The 17,904-nt window shown below is 36.5% G+C and overlaps 1 protein-coding gene across 3 annotated transcripts in view; it reads right to left on the reverse strand.

The window, feature by feature from the left end:
• The window catches only part of PLS1 (plastin 1), a 104,658-nt gene that overhangs the window by 21,155 nt on the left and 65,599 nt on the right, over positions 1–17,904 (reverse strand). For all 3 annotated transcript variants that reach the window (XM_015080432.3, XM_027061683.2, XM_053221362.1), the window contains 8 exons: positions 17,476–17,639; positions 15,273–15,402; positions 11,448–11,580; positions 9,589–9,670; positions 6,644–6,809; positions 6,420–6,562; positions 3,831–3,926; positions 1,059–1,254 (listed from right to left, as the gene is read on the reverse strand). In XM_015080432.3, the coding sequence (XP_014935918.1) occupies positions 1,059–1,254; positions 3,831–3,926; positions 6,420–6,562; positions 6,644–6,809; positions 9,589–9,670; positions 11,448–11,580; positions 15,273–15,402; positions 17,476–17,639 (1,110 nt within the window). The remainder of the gene's footprint in view (positions 1–1,058; positions 1,255–3,830; positions 3,927–6,419; positions 6,563–6,643; positions 6,810–9,588; positions 9,671–11,447; positions 11,581–15,272; positions 15,403–17,475; positions 17,640–17,904) is intronic.

Genomic DNA, 17,904 nt, shown 5'->3' on the forward strand with positions numbered 1-17,904 from the left:
GAGTGTGAGAATGAGAGAAGAAGAGAAGAGAGGCTAGGAAACAAAGATGGGGACAAAGAACTAGATGGTGAGAATGTTTTTGTTGTTATGATTCATATATTGTAAGCTTCAATGACATTCAAGAAATGTACCATAGCTAAATAATACCAAAAAAAAAAAATGTTATAGAACCTAAATAGATCCTTTCAAAGATTACTTGTGTTGAAAGGTAAGTTTGTTTATTCACGGGAGAGGGATAAAGGCTTTACATCATGAAATCCAATTGTCAAAACTGATTTTAAATGTATTTACAACTATAATATCCCAGCATTATAGAAGGCAAATTCGGTGGAGAGTTTACATAATCAAACCTTGCTCTGATATTCTAAGTAAGTTTCATTTGTGTTTCTTCCTTGTCATCATTCTTTAGGCATATTAAGAGAGAAAAAACACAGCATGAACAATGCAAAAAATAAATATCAACTCAGATAGAAAGAATAAATAGTACTAATACAAAGAATTTCAGAATGAATACATTTAGAGTATAGAAAAGTACTAAATACAGTACCTACATTAGGAGGGGTCAAATCTGCATTTCATGAAGCAAAATAGGAAAGTATTATAAATTATGAGACAGATAACAGTAGCCCACACACGACAAGTAATGAATATTTAAAATTTTTTCATGTACATTAAAAACATTAAAAAGAGAACAATACTGGAGTCAAACTGTAGCTTTCAAAGGAGAAAAAAAGCTACAAAATGATTATTTTTTCCAATAGATAATTCATTGTCCATATTGGTGGTGGAGTTATGTGGTCATTTAAGAGACTATTTTAAATGTATGATAGTTTTCACTAAACTCTTATGCAGAAATGACAGACAAGTAAGATTTACCCCAGCATTCTCTCTGAACCAAAACCAATAACCACTTTCCCTATATGAACGTTTTAATGGATGCACATGCCTACACACAGTAAACTTCATCTCCCACCATCATTCCCTACCTCTGACACTGAAGCAGGTCAACACCACAAGAAGATACTACAGTGAAGCAATTTAAGGCAAAAAGAACATACCTTCCAATAAATTCATATCGATGTCATTATTATCGGGCTTATGGAGGCATGGGTATGTGTTAAACAGATTAGCTACAAAAGCTAAATTAAGTTTAGGATTGCCTGAAACCACATCTGCAGGAGTAACAAACTGTCTGCAGCCCAGTTTATCTGCTTCTTGAAGCATGAATCCAGCACGCTTCAGGTCATTTTTCTCCTAAATAACAAAATAAGACAAAAATGGTCAAACTTTTGATTGGCATAATTGTTTACTGATATACATATTTATAAGCAATCACGTTTCTGGAAATATATTAAATGATAGGTCAAAATAAGGTCAGAATGTGCAGAAATTCTAAATCAATTTCTCTTGAGTTTTCTTGCTGGGATCAGAGGAATACTTCTCCCTCATTGCTGCAATACTCAACAAAACTCTCAAATATCATATCAAACAGCTCCTACTGGTCAAATTATTGATAATTTGGTCAAGGCCATATACTGGAGTGCCTTTTGGCTAAGAGGCTTAGTTGTCTCAACCATTCTACCCTGAATAATATTTTCAATAAATTCTTTTCTCAATGAAAACCAAGCTGGGACACAAATAAAATCATATTAAAATCAGAAGGACAGCACTTTTCACAAGTGCAAAATCCTGGAAACAAACCAAATACTTGTCAACAGGAAAGCAGATGAATAAACTGTGTTGTATGTACTCAGTAATATAGAACAATATGAGTGACTCTTAGCAATATAATACGTTCAAAATAAAGATTAGTAATTTAAATACAAGATAATAAATTTCATGTGAAGTTAAAAAGTAAAATGAATGAAAAAGGTAATTTTGTAAGGAATATATTTGTTTGAAAGAAAACTATATAAAAAAGCAAAAGAACAATGAACATAAGATTCAAGATGGTGATTATCATATTAAGGTGAGGCAGAAAGATGGAATAGGGACGTATAGAGCTAAATGTAAGTTAATATCAAGGTCTTAGCTTTCTTGGATTGAGGGTCCATATGGACGGACTTGTTCTAATTTTAAAACAAACAACTACAAATAAAGATAAATAAAAAAAGGGACATGAATGGGTCCATGATGAGCGTATATTATGACCAAGAATTTTACCTCATTCTGTGCACCAGTTACAAAAAAGTAAAAATGTAAACAAAATCAGAGAAAGTGATAGATTCAATGCTATTAAACAACAATAAAAAGTTCCTAATGTGGACATGAACAAATTATAATATGTGGATCTTATTTAGATCTTGATCCAAATAAACTATGAAAAGAAAATCTGACATTTATGAGGCAATTGGAAATGTCAGTGTTGACTAAATATTTTGATAATATTACAGATTATTGTTAATGTTTTAGGTATGATAAGGTATTATGGTTATATCTTTAAAGGTTTGTTTTTTTTTTTATCTTTTAGAAGTACATATTGAGGGGCGCCTGGGGGGCTCAGTCGGTTAAGTGTCCGACTTCAGCTCAGGTCACTATCTCGCGGTCCGTGAGTTCGAGCCCCGCATCGGGCTCTGGGCTGATGGCCCTGAGCCTGGAGCCTGCTTCCGATTCTGTGCCACCCTCTCTCTCTGCCCCTCCCCCATTCATGTTCTGTCTCTCTCTGTCTCAAAAATAAATAAACGTTAAAAAAAAAAAAAGAAATACATACTGAAATACTTATCAATGAAATGATATGATGTCCAGGATTTGATTCAAAAAAACATGGGAGAGGAAGGATAGGTGATAGACAAAAGAAGATTGACCATGAGTTGATACTTGTTGAACCTGGGGCATGAGCACATTATATTGGGTTTATTCATTTTTATTATGTTTGAAATTTTCCATAGGTTTTTAAATTTCCTAATTTTTTACTCAAACTAATTTGTAAATTTTGCAGTTTTGCAATACTTTCTCAAATGTTTTATTGTAATAATGTAAAGTATGATTAACTTGTAATGGCTCAATTTGCCTTTAAAACGATTATGGAGGTTGCACTTAAAGTACTTAATAGATTATCATACAAACTATAGTCTTATCGATTTTAATATTTAGATAGAACCATCCCCAGTATTTACAACTTATGCTAAAAAATGGGATTCCTGGGAAATGTGTTAGATGAGTCAGGATCTGCATCAGTCCTCCCTACACTGTAAACACTAAGAACAGCCATCTTTTATTTTGTAGATTTCTGAACAGAAGTTGAAAGAACTGATAATCAGTTGCTTAGCAATCTAATAATGGCTTGTTGCTCCCTTTCCTAGGACGCGGTGATAGCCACAAAAGCACCCTGGTGAGTTCCGGTTATGTTGCACCAGGAAAATGTGGATGTAGGGTTGATTCCACACATACTCCAGATTAGAATCCTTCAATTCTTTTTTGTCAGTTATGACAGCCAGATGGCTTAGCATGGAGATGTGAAGCCTAAGGCATGAAAAAACTTAAGAAGAGCAAAGGGCCAAGGTTTAATGAAGAGCTAAGGGCTCCACCAGGGAATGCTGCCTATAGAAAATTACACTCTAAATTTGACTGGACTCACTAGTCAAATTCATAGAGATAGAAAGTAGAACAGTGGTTACCAGGGACTTGGGGGAGAAGGGAATAGTTATTGTTTAATGCATACAGATTTCACTATAGAATGATCAAAGTTTCAGGGATGGACAGTGGTGATGGCTGTACACAATGCAAATGTACTTAATGCCAGTGAAATGTACATTTAAAATGGTTAAAATGGTAAATGTTGTTATGTATATTTTATCGAAATAAAAATTTTAATCAAAAACTGTACTTACATTAAATCCTGAAAGATCAATAGTAATGGCAGGTCCATCATCCCGGTCACCTTTAGGTGCAATCTGATTAAGCAGATGAAAATAGGCTCTTGAATCCTTCAAGGGAAGAAATGAAATAGAACTTTTAAAATGAATAAAAACATCATTTGATTTAGGAAAACAGTACTCAAACTGAAGAAACTGTCCTCATCTTGAAGAATGGAATAACTTTGTAACTTTACTTTAAACTTATATAGGCTCCTGAATACACTATGCTGTTTTGCACCTCAAAGCTTCTAGCAACACTGTTCCCTATACTTGGAATATCCTTCCTCACTTTTTCATTTGTTTAAGCTCTGAAGCATCAGCATTGGTTAAGATTAGGGTCAAGCATTATCTTCTGGAACCCTCCAGCCATTAACCCTCCAAGCCAATAAACTCAGAACTGCCTTGTAACTTGTTCTGAACAACAGAATGCAGTGAAAGTGATATTCTGGGGTTTCCAAGCTCAAGCCTTAATAGCTTCTGCTTCCTCCCTCTTGAAGTTAGCCTCCATGTAGGAAGTCCCAACCATCTGAGACTATCAGACTGTGAGGAAGCCCAGTCTAGCCATGTGGAAAGGCCTCATGGAGACACAGTGAAGCACTACACATGTGAGTGGTGGCCTCGTGCACCCTCCAGACCAGTCCAACTGACAGCTGAATGCCAATGAGTTAGTGATCCCAACCAAAACCATCTGAAGTAGAACCACTCAACCAAGCTGCATGAACCCACAGAATCATGAGAAACAATATTATTTTAAGCTGTTAAGTTTTCTTTTTTAAGGGTAAAGTGAATTCATTTATTTCTGCAGTAGACCTTTGGGCTTCTGTATCATCCTAACCTTTTGAAAGGAAGATACACAGTACATAATATAATTTTGTGAGCATCATATTAGACATCATTGGGGTTTATTTCTAGATTCCCTATTTCCAAATAATGCTTCTTAAGAGTGTCGACATACTCATTTATTAATTAAGGCATTGAGGAGAAACAGGGGAAAAAACTCCCTATAGGTAAAAACAAAATCCCAAAATAAGTTTTCTGGGTATACCGATAAATATAAAAATTAACCTATTACCTTTTGAGTGGCTTATTATATAGCAATAGATAACTGAAACATCCATCTACTAGTGTGTACCTGCCTGTGTAACTGGTAAGCTTCTCAAGAGTTAAATCTTTGTATCCCCTGTGCCTTGCAGAATACCCCACGGGAGGGGTTTAATAAATATCTGATGAACTGAATTTTAAAATAAGAGAGCACCCCTAAAATAAAATTTTATTTTATTTTTTTCACAGAATATCAGCTCTTTTATAATCAAGTGATTAAATTTTATTTTATTTTATTATTTTTTAAAAATTTTTTTTAACGTTTATTTATTTTTGAGACAGAGAGAGACACAGCATGAACAGGGGAGGGGCAGAGAGAGAGGGAAACACAGAATCCGAAGCAGGCTCCAGGCTCTGAGCCATCAGCCCAGAGCCCGACGCGGGGCTCGAACTCGGGGACCGCGAGATCGTGACCTGAGCCGAAGTCGGACGCTTAACCGACTGAGCCACCCAGGTGCCCCAAGTGATTAAATTTTAAATGAGCATGTAATAGATGAAAGAGAAATATAATGTCACTTCAAAGAAAGAGACTGTCATCTAAGCCCATTATGACAAAAACATAATCTGATTGAAGGTGTTAATATATCTACAGAAAATACAAATAAATGCTAATGCTGATTAGTCTAGGGTTGGAGGGTGGGAAATATAGAGAAGAAGGAGTCACAGGGACCGAGTTTGGCAATGCCTGCCAGGGAAGTGACCATGGGAGAGCTGTTAGGCATACAGAATGTTACAGTTTCCTCAACAAGCTCTCCCAGTAGGGAGGGAAGCATTGCAGGCTACTTTGGTTGAGAAACATACCTGAAGAATTCCTTTTGTCTACCGATTCCCTGTGCCCTCAGATATTTGGTCTCCTGTTAGCTGGTTATTGTCAAAGTGGGAGTAAGAGTGTTGGACTGGAGAGGTCCACGAGGGCCTCTCGTCCAGTGAACAGATGAATTTTTAGTTCAAATTAACAGACTGACATCTTCATTATAATTTAGTCTTTCTGTGGCATATGAAATAGGAAAGTACTTTATCTGCTAGCACAGTGCCTTCTCACAGCTAGTTGTATTTCTTCTTAAATATCAATAAACCAATTTTTTTTATTGCAAAAAGAGTATTTTGTCCTTTTTATTTTTTAAGACTTTATTGAAATTCTAGTTAGTTAACATACAGTTAACACTACTTTCAGGTATACAACAACACAACAACCCTAAACCTCCATACAACACCTGGTGCTCATCACCCATTCCCCCATCCTCTTTCTTTCTGGTAACCATCAGTTGAAACTCATTTTTTTTTAAAGAAAAGATTTTGCAATTATAATTGGGAGCTCCACTTCAGACAGAAAAACACAAAGTTTCATTTTCTACACTGTGTCGTTATGAATTACACTTCAAGTTTATGTCTGAACACCTTTTGCGTTTTTACATTCTATGTCCTTATTTATGTCACAACGTTGAGCATTAAAATATAAACCTTAATGTCGCTGCTGAAGTTGTTGATGGTACGCCATCCTGCATTGGTCAGATGGTAGTTCACCCATCGCAGCAATAATTCCTCTGGAGAAAGCTTCATCAGCTCTTCTAGATCCTCACCCTCATTTAGTAATGCAATTAGAGCTGAGAGGAAAACAATGAAATATAAATTCTTCCCGTAGTAAGTAGATGTCAATGAAAAGTAAATATTTTTTATGGTTCTACCTTCATTCCTGGAAATCTCAATATCAGCAAAAAGACCAACTTTGATGATCTGCCAGAGAAGTCCCAAGACCAGGTGAGGTTTTCCTTCTTTGAGATCCTGTGCACCAATGTTGACCACTGTGCAACCAATGGCTGAGGCAGAATTCAAGGCCAGGTTTAAATTTTCCTGAATTGCCACAAGGAAAAATACATGTGAGAAAGTACTTTTCAAGTCTTATCAACTAGTTTTGAAAGTAAATTAGAAACAATAGATTGTGAAAATTCAGATTTTAAAACATACGTAGTATTTACAAAAGCAAAATACCCTAGTCAAGAAAAAAAAAAAACCTATGGTTTTAACCGTCTCTTTACTACTCAATCTCTCTCCCTTGCACTCATAGATATTATATGTCATTTTCATCCTATCATATTTCTCTTCTTTCATACATCATAATACTACATAAACCCATCATCATGAGGTAAAAAACTAGATTATCGCAACTTTGCAGTCCTTTACAAATTGAATGAGGCTTCTTTGGGATAAAGTTTCATGGAAACTGGTAGTATCCCAGCAGATCTATTCCCAGAGCTCTAAAATTACTGATTCAATATGACAGATTTAATATCCAAATTAACACTTTGCTCCTTTTCAGAGATCTGTCTTTTCCCATTCTATTTTGGAATACTCTTTCAAGCCTCCTAAAAATCTAGACTATTATCCCCTAGAATGTTATCTCTAAAAATAAAACTGTAAAAGATTTAGGCCTCAGGCCCATCCTGTAGTTATTGCAAAATAGCTAGATAATATTTTTTATTTTCTTTAACATACAGCATACAAATGTTAAAAGTAAAACCAAACAATAAATTTTTACAATAGTGAGAAACACTGCATTTCAGGGTCAGTGCCATAAAAAATTATGTGACACATGTATTCTATGATATATATGAATATTTTCAGCAATCATTAGATACTAAACAAAGCATCCTGACACAAGATGTGAAAGAAAATAAACTTCTCGCAACTGCAATCGGAAATGGCTTCTTGAAGAATTCCTGCCAGGATTATGCAATATTATTGGCTTATTGGAAAGTGGGAGACAAGAAAGCCATGTTAGTCAACAGTCAATTCTTCTCAAGGATAACAGGAAATGGGAGTACCCCTTAACAGTCCAAGATAAACCATGTACCAACTGCCCCAAGGTTGTAGCTTCCTCATAAAAGAGACTAAACAACTTTAGCAGAATCAAGGATTGTATTTGCCAATAGAAATGAAGGATAGAGCTTAGCAGTAGCTCACTTTTAATAGCTGCAGCTGTGGCTAGTGTATTAACTAGTTGCTATTGCTACCATGATACAAGAGTGGCAGTATACCATAGTGATTATAAGGATGGGCTCTAGATCTAGACCACTGGGATCATATCCTGGGTAATTTCTCAGTACCTCAATTTTCTCATCCGTAAAAATGTAGGTATCTTATTTTAAGAGTGCTGGGAAGAGTCAAAGAGGTAATTCATCAGTTTGTTTAGAACAGTGACTGGTAACTAGTAAGTACTTAGTAAATACTAATATCTACCACTGCTCTAGAGATTTTGAGGGGAAAAGTGTGGTGACTATAAATTCCTGAGTTCAATAAGACTTGAAGGGAGAAGCTGACTACAGAACATATAGTAAAAAAGAATAACCCAAATTCTGTGAAATAGTAAAACAGGTGGTAAAACTATACAGTACTCTTATTTCAACCAAGAACAACAGTATCAAGCAAATATTTGTTAATAAAAGCAACTTGGGGGCACTTGGGTGGCTAAGTCAGTTAAGCGTCCAACTTTGGTGCAGGTCATGATCTCACAGGTCATGAGTTCCAGTCCCATGTCAGGCTCTGCGCTGACAGCACGGAGGCTGCTTGGGTTTCTCTCTTTCCCTCTCTCTCTCTCTGCCCCTCCCCTGCTTGTGTGTGCTTTCTCTCTCTCAAAAATAAGTAAACAAACATTAAAAAGAAAAAATAAAAAATTGTATTAGAAAAGCAACTCGGGGCATCTGGGTGGCTCAGGCAGTTAAGTGTCAAACTCTTGATTTTGGATCCATGGGTTTGTGGGGTAGAGCCCATAGTGCAGACAGCACAGAGCCTGCTTTGGATTCTCTCTCTTCCTGTCTCTTTGCCCTTCTCCTGCTCACATGCATGTGCATGCACTCTCTCTCTCTTTCAAAAATAAACTTAAAAAAATAAAAATAAATAAAAACAACTGAATGATTACAATTATATAACTTGAATACTACTACCTTAAGTTCATTCAAAGCACTTTGAATCTTAATTTCATTCAGTACAAAATGCAGCTGAATTTTATTTAATAAAAACCTAGTTTTTATGGAAACTGAAATTACGTTAAATCAAACATTTTACATGAATGGACCTTGAACCCATTATGTTAGGTGAAATAAGTCAGAGAAAGACAAATACTATATGACCTCACTTATATGTGGAATCTAAAACAAAACAAAACAAAAAATACCAAATTCATACAGAAAGAGATCAGACTTGCAGTTATCAGAGGCAAAGTGTGAGGGGAGGAAAATTTGGAGAAAGGTGGTCAAAAGGCACAAACTTCCAGTTATAAGATAGTTAAGCACTAGGGATGTAATGTACAACATGATGACTGTAGCTAGCACTGCTGTATGATATCCAGGAAAGTTTTTAAGAGAGTAGATCCTCTGAGTTCTCATTGCAAGGAGAAAATTTTTGTCCTTGTTTCTTTTTATTGTATCTCTATGAAAAGATAGATATTAGCTGAACTTATTGTGGTAATCGTTTCACAATATATGTAAGTCAAGCCATTGCAGTAATGTATGTCAATTATTTCTCAATAAAACTGGAGTAAAAAAAGGTTTCACCTGGGCCTAACCACCCATTAATAAAGGCCTTACATTTTACAGCACAGTAACATGATTACTAGCAAAGGACAAATACTTACAGAAATAGTGAAATGGGTGAGCTTTTTCTTATTAATGGCTCTTTCATCAATTGTATCTGGTTCAGATAAGTTGATCATCTTGCTAAAGAGAAAATGACAATAATTTAGTTTAAGACTCCGAGTTTATTTAAGATAAATAATTTAAGTTAAATAATTTAAGACTTTTTAGTTTGTTTTTGCAAGTAGACAAAACAGCTAAATTTTGAAAAGTAATAACAGTCCATTTCTTTAAATATTATACTGTGATTCACATCAGGGACTTACTTTTTAAAACTTAAGAAATATTCCCTAACCTAAAACAAATCCGTCACCCACTACAATAGTAATCTCAGCATTTCCTCCTAAGTTTTTAAAACTTGCATTTTCTTTATGTGAGCCCTGTCTTTATGTCATTTAATGACCATCAACATTCAGCAATCTGAAATGTAAAACAAAGAAATCCTCAAAAAGCCAAGTTTCATAAAGTGGTAACAACAGTGTCAAAATTACTGTTGCAGAAAGAGCCAGAGACATGGTTTTTCTAAAACTTCAATAATTCAAACATTTAAAAGAAATTAATATAAAATTTATCTCTAGATTTTAGAATCTATTTTACATTTTAAAATAAAGATAGGATGGGGCATGGGGCGGCTCAGTTGGTTAAGCATCCAACTTCAGCTCAGGTCATGATCTCACAGTTCATGATTTCGAGCCCTGCATCGGGTGGGCTCGAGCCCCGCTTTGGGTGAGCCCCACTTCCCTCTCTCTCTCTCTGCCCCTCGGGATTCTGTCTCTCTCTCTGCCCCTTGCTCACTTGTGCCCTCTTTTTCCCTTAAAAATAAAAAATAAAAATAAACAAAAAATAAAGACAGGAAAATATCCATTCAGCTCATAATAGGAATCTCCTCTGAAGGTCAGAGGACGAGATCAGCATTACAGGTGGAGGTCAAGGTCTATTTTACATATTATATTCTAAAAACTAGTACCTTGTACTTGAGGGTAGGTTGGGTTTTTTTTTTCTTTTTAAGTAAAAAGACTGAAAGAAATATGCCAGAATATTAATGATAGATAATTATGGGTAATAAGAATATCTGTGATACTTATTCTCTTCTTTGTAAGTTTTCTCTATTTTTATAAACTTAAAAAAAAAAGACACCTGCTTTGTACAAAGAAGTATGCTGGAACTATAGTTACGGTACACACAACAGAGACAAAGAAATGCTCTGAGAGAGTTTACAGCCTAGTGAGCAGAAACATACTGCAAAGAGCCAAGGATATGACAAGATTGATTTAAAACATTAATTTCATTTAAGCACAAATGAGATCTTTCTTTTACATCTCCTCATGTCCCTGTCCCAGTCAATACTCCCTTATTGAAAGTGAAAAAAAAAAAAACCCTTTGAACGTTTTTATTTTATTTTTTTTTAATGTTTAGTTTTGAGAGAGAAAGAGACAGAGTATGAATGGGGGAGGGGCAGAGAGCGAGGGAGACAGAGAATCCAAAGCAGGCTCCGGGCTCTGAGCTGTCAGCGCAGAGCCCCACATGGGGCAGAACCCGTGAACCACAAGATCATGACCTGAGCCAAGGCTGGATGCTTAACCAACTGAGCCACCCAGGTGCCCCCTGTGAATGTTTTTAAATACATCGGAGGAATAACTCAAAGTTTTCCTGGGATCATTAAGGAAATAGATGGAAAAGTCACCAGAAAAAGAAGACATTGCTTTTGAAGAAAAATGTGGGGATGCTTTGGTACTTAATTTTCTATGTAATATGAATTCTTTAATACCTACACACTTGTTCGCAGAACTGTAGTTTTCATGGAATGTTCATCAATGGAGACAGAAAGAACATATCTCCCTGAACCTAAAGTTTGACTCACCAAAGAAGGATGCCATCCGCAAGTGATTTGAAAAGACTGCCATCATGAGGATTCATGGGTAGGAGATGTTTACAGTCAGGGTCATCCTCCAGAGCTTTGTTTATCCAGTTAACAAAAGCCACTTTTTCTTCCTCTGGAAACAGAAAATCTTAGTTAGCAAACCCCACTGCACAAAATTAACCATACTACAAAAACATACTTTTTAACTTACGTTCAAAGATAATAAATGCTTATTATTAAAACTCTACTAAAATACTAAAGGGTTTAAGAGGGCATAAGGGCTTAAAGAGAGAGGGGACTTCATTCCACTTTTTCATCTGATATATTAGGGGACAGGAAGATATATAGCTTAAATGAGCACAATAAATATTCTACTTGATTCTAAAATCTTTACTAATACATATTGTTCCTGAAAGATAATGAATCAGAAGCTGACTCTCAGAAGTCAGATTACACACATACACACACACCAGGGTTAAAAATACAAGAAACAAATTTCCACAACAATAAACTCCACAACCCCCACCAAAATTTAGAGTTGTGATCTGGGGCTTATAACAGAAATGCTAATTTCAATCAAGAGTTATTTGAATGAATAAAACAGCTCCATTTCTGTGGAATTCCTACTATAAGAAAGCTGATGCAAGTCTAGATATGAGGATTCTCAGTCATCTGCATCCTCAACTTCTCAACATATCATTTCTTCTGTGGGTACACTGATCTTTAGACAGAAAATATTGTTGAGCTAAGCAGTGGGAAGAATAGGAAGAAAACTTAAAAGAAAAATGTTCTACTGCTTTATTATTACTCTGTAAATATAAAAATCATTTAACAACATAAATCTTCAAAGAAAATAGTTCCCTTTTTTTAAAGTTTGTTTATTTTGAGACAGACAACAAGAATAGAGAGGGAGAGTGAGAGGAAGAGAGAGAATCCCAAGCAGGCTCCGCACTGTCAGTGCAGAGCCCAAGGTGGGACTCAATCCCACAAACCATGATCATGACCAAGCTGAAATCAAGAGTCAGCTGCTTAACTGACTGAGCCACCCAGGTGCCCCATAATTCCCATTTCTAACACAGAGTAGCATATGGTGACTTGACCTTCCCCAATTCCTAGAATTAGGTAATTTTCCTAAGGGCATATTTGGCAGGCACTCCCAAAATGTTATCCATCACTCACTCACACACACACACACACACACACACACACACACACACACACACAGAAGCAGTTACTAATATTTCTCTTTTGTACATATCATAATCTGCCTTTTAAGATTATCTTCTTGCTTCACCATACATACCTCCTCAGAGACTTAGAACCTAGGGATTTAAACATCAATGGGATATGGTACCTTCCATTTTAGTTCCATTTGTGGTAACTTTGTATCTTTATGATAAAGATATACAAAGAAATACAACATAAGGGATATAAATACACCACAAGAGAGATATAAGCAATATTTTAGAGAATTTAAAGAAAGAAAGAATCACTTCCAGTTGGGGTGGTCAAGAAAAGGCTTTATGGAGAAGGTACAATTTGAAAGATGGATTTTTAAGATGGGCAGGGAAAGGAAAGATGTTCCAGGTATAGGAAATGGGATTGAGAAACTGTTTCACAACTACTAGGATGGCTATAATAAACAAAATGGACAATCACAAGTGTTGGTGAGAATGTGAAGAATTGGAACTTTTCATACATTGCTAGTGGGAATGCAAAATGGTGCGGCAACTTTGTAGAACAGTTTGGTAGCTTTTAAAAATGTTAAACACAGAGTTACCAAAAGACCTAGCAATTCCACTCCTAGGTATTAAGATAAGTTAAAGCATATGTCCACACAAAAATGTGTATACAAATGTTCACACAGCATTATTCATAATAGCTGAAACAACCTGAACGTCTATCAACAGACAAAAGAACAAACTGTGATATCATCCAAAAACCAAAATATTGTACAGCAATAAAAAAACGCCGTATAATGTATGTCCCAACATGGGTGATCCTTGAAAATATTATGCCAGTGAAGGAGCCTGTCAACTCTCAAGTGAAAGGCCACTGCTGTATGATTTCATTTACATGAAATTTCCACAATAGGCAAATCTACAGAAATAGAAACTAGAGTAATGGCTGCCAGAGGCTAGGGGAAGGAGGAATTGGGAGGGACTGCTAATGAGCATGGGGTTTCTCCTTGGGGTAATGAAAGTGTTCTCAAATTAGACAGTGGTGATGACTGTTCAACTCTGTGAATGTGCTAAGAACTAATGAACTGTACACTTTCTTTTTTAAATGTTTATTTATTTATTTTGAGAGAGGGAGAGAGAGAGTGGGTGGGGGAGGGGCAGGGAGCGATGAGAATCTCACGCAGGCTCTACACTGCCTGCACAGACATTCAGTCGACTGAGCCACCCAGGCGCCCCTGAACTATACACTTTTAAAGGGTGAATTTCATAGCATCTCAATTATATCTCAATCAAGCTGCTCTTTTTTAAAAGCTACTAAATACTCCATACCTAGTTCTAGGTAATCTTTACATGAGTAATCATTTACACATGTACATATTCCTATGTAAAAAAAAAAAATCATCAACCATCAAGCCATATACTTAAAAATAGTACACTGTATGCTCTTACTATGTGCCTCTTATACCACAATAAATGAGAAAAAAATATATATGGTGACAGACATCAGAAAGGTGATTTCCTCTGGGGAGAAACAGTTCCTGTTCGAGGCATGAAGGAACCAGTGAAAGTGATGAAATGTGTTCTCTTGATCTGGTGGCAGTTACATGGATGTTTACACATGCAAAAATTCACTGAGCTGTACTGGTAAGATTATAGCACTTTGCTAAATGCATATTATATCTCAGTAAAAAGATCTTTTAAAATCTTTTAAAATTTGACAACATTTTCATTAGAATGCGTAGGTAGATATGGAATTAAGGACTGAATCCCTATCAAAAAATAGCCGTAGCATTTACAGGCCACTGACTTTAACCACACTTCTCTAGTGGGAAAAGGATAGAAAAAAATTACAATGGGTGGGAAAAGTGTGAGTATATTGCTATAGAAAAATCCAGTTAGAAAGGAAAACAATCAACAGGACAATTAACAGATTCAGATCTCAAAGGAAAAGGGGGAAAAGTTACAGTGAGTTTTTGTTAATAATTTAAAGAGCACAGTTCGAATTATACTCTTATGAACAAAAGGAACTGGGCCAAAGGTTCTCAGACATCTCGACCACGAGAAGGAAGCTTAACATGGGGTAAGACATATCATCTTAAGAGTTAATGTGACTCTGGATTTCCCACCGGGCAACAATCCAGTGATTCTATCAGATTCAGCAAATCAGGTACTGTGCTCTCTAGTCACCCAGTTGCTTGATAATCAGGAATCTCAGGTCCTGGAAAATGGAAGGGAAACGTCCTTGCAATAAACCTCTCCATAAATTCTCAGATCAGGCCTAAAAGCAAACTCAATTCACCAGTCAAGATGAAAAATCCATTCAGAGGTCATGACTGAACATAGTCAATGCCGAAATGTAAATAATTTCTATTTTGTTCTTTCTAATCTCTTTGCTGTGTGCTGTGTGCTGTGCCTGACACATAGTAGGGACCCACTGATTTCAGTGATTCTACAATTTTTCATCCTGACAGCTCTGAAACTGAGAGGCATGTCAAATTTGATGGCACATTATAGTCTGATTTTCTTTCAATGGTACATAAAACAATGGTGTGAATTACAATGAACAGCATCTTAGATTTGATGAAATACCAGACTCAGTGAATGAGTCAATGAATCAAAGATCAAACTTAGAGTTGGAAGTTACCTGAATAAGAATGCTGTGTGCCCTCACTGGAAATGGATGATGTTCCTCCAATAGCAGTAATCCCTTCCCTCTTGTTAATTATTTTGCGGAACGTCTTACTGATGTCTTTGCTTTTTAACTCTTGCATCAGCTGGAATGGAATATAAGTAAAATTGAGCCTTGGTCAAATCATCATAAAAAACCTTTCAACATGAAGAATTACAAGTTATTTAGACTTCTTTATTTATTTGGAATGACACCAAAATAAATCCTCATCTGGGATTCTCACCCTTATTGCTTGTGTGCATAGACAGCACTCATGTCATTTTACCCATAACACAAAATGTACAAACGTTTGCACTGCAAGGACTAAAAGAAACTTTGTTATTATTAAGCTTAAATTGAATGCATTGAAATTATTCTCCTACACTTGCCATGATCTTTTGTATTGAAAACTAAAGAATAACTACATGATGAAGATTTTTAAATGCTTTAGTGAAGATATTTGCTTGTCTGAACATTGCAAATGCATACATGTTAAAATAAATAAGTCAGATGTCACAGGAAATAACGTAGCTTGGACAAACACCCTCTCTCAATCACTCTTGTGACTGGCCAGACTGAATTTAATCAGTACTCTAAGCAGCAGCCGGAGTGAAGTATTTTTGGGTTTTTTGTTTTTTAATTTTAAAAATTTTTTTAAAGTTTATTCATTTGGGGTGGGGGAGGGCATGCGTGGGGGGAAGGGTGGAGAGAAGGAGAGAGAGAGAATCCCAAGCAGGCTCTGTGCCAACAGTGTGGAGCCCGACGCAGGGCTCCATCTCATGAACTGTGAAATTATGACCTGAGCAGAGATCAAGAGTCGGGTGCTTAACTAACTGGGCCATGCAGGTGACTCCAGAGTGAGTTTTTAAAATTTCGCATCTGATCATGTCACGTCACACTCTCTTCCTCCTACATCACTGGCTTCCTATTGTACTTACGATAAAAATGAAAATCCTACAAGATCCTGCATGACCTGACCCCAACTTATTTCTCTAGCTGCATTCGTTACCTTCACCATCTCCCCCCACCCACGCTCAACTTGTTTCCAAGTGCTTGAGAGTATCCACCAATCCTGAAGCCAGCCTGTCTCGAACATCATTCATTTCTCCCACTCAACCCCTTTTACCTGTTTAACATCTTACTTCAGATCTCAGCTCGGTCTTCATAGTTTCCGACACGTTCTCTGCATCCCTGGGATCTCTAGCCTCACCAGCAAGTTCAGCTCCTTCTACTATGAACTCTCAAGGGACCCATACTGCTCTACCATAGCAATTATGATAGATCTCTTTTAGCCATTTGTGTGACCCTGCTTCCCCACATGTAAAGTCCCTGAAGGCAGGGATCATCTCTCTTTTTGTTCATTGCATTATTCACACACAGTGCCTAGCAGAACCTAGCAAGAAAGGAGCTCAAATCTTTGCTTAGTGAACAAAGGATGCAAAACCAGACGGTTCACATTTCACAAATATTTAATCAATTACATTAATGGTTATATTTTCATATGAAAAATACAGTCATGGCAGTGGTGGTGGTGGAAGGGTGTGGCAGCTCACTCAACTGCTGGCTGGCAATGGCAGTGTGGCCATCTCTCTTGGCCTGACCTTTTGAAACACAAGATATTCAATATTCAGTGCTACAATCTACTTTTCTTTTGTCAGTTGAGTCATGTATTATTTTTCATCTTGTTCGGTTCCCTGAGCCTTGAGGTACTTTTTAATAATGACACCCATGTTATCATAGCCAGCATTGGGATTTACCTGGTGGCATTTGCTGAAACTAAAGATATCACTTAGCATGAGGAAATAACCAGTTTCCAGGAGGTATAGCTTCCATACCTTAGCTATTTCAGTCACACACAAAAATATTCCATTTCTCAAGACCAAGTACTGAGACATTAAAACATTCTATACACACAGATAGTCAATAAGCACTGAACTCAACTGTAGTCTTACGAGCACATAAGCTATTACTATTTAAATCTGACTTCCAACAACTTGAGAATTTTTTCCCCTCTGTTTTATGAATTATTTGTGGACACTATTGTTGTTGTCATCCTACTCGTCATTTTAAAGCAGTGTTTTTTCTGGTCTCTGAAGCCAGATTTGACCAGAGAGCAATGATATTACTAAAACTCTTCTCAAAGCAAAAAGATCAGTAACCAGAAAACTGAATTACTTACTGACACAAACTCTTCAAAACTGATTTTGCCATCTTTGTTGTTGTCAGCCACTGATAGAATTTTCTCCACAATCTCGCGCACCTTGTAGCCAGGCAGAGGAAGGCTTGCTTCCTTAAACAGGTCCTGTAGTTCATAGTCACTAACATACCCACTGTTGTCAATATCTGTAAAGATAAATTATGAATTGTCAAATCTCATTTGCACTCTTTATTCAAGGTGTGCACCCTGAAGGCCTCATGGGAGATTCACAGGCAGGTAGAACCTTTCAGGTTTGTCTCACAAGTGGCAGTAACCTTTTCTCCTGCACCTGAACTGTACAAGGGAGTCTATACACTTTATCAAAATATTCGTAGTAAATGGACTTTATCCCCATAGGTTTAGGACTACCATGTGTATTTTAAGTGCACAGTTTGAACAATGCTCTGACAG

The sequence above is a fragment of the Acinonyx jubatus genome, chromosome C2, assembly GCF_027475565.1.
Source record: "Acinonyx jubatus isolate Ajub_Pintada_27869175 chromosome C2, VMU_Ajub_asm_v1.0, whole genome shotgun sequence".
In the NCBI taxonomy this organism is placed as follows: Eukaryota; Metazoa; Chordata; class Mammalia; order Carnivora; family Felidae; genus Acinonyx; species Acinonyx jubatus.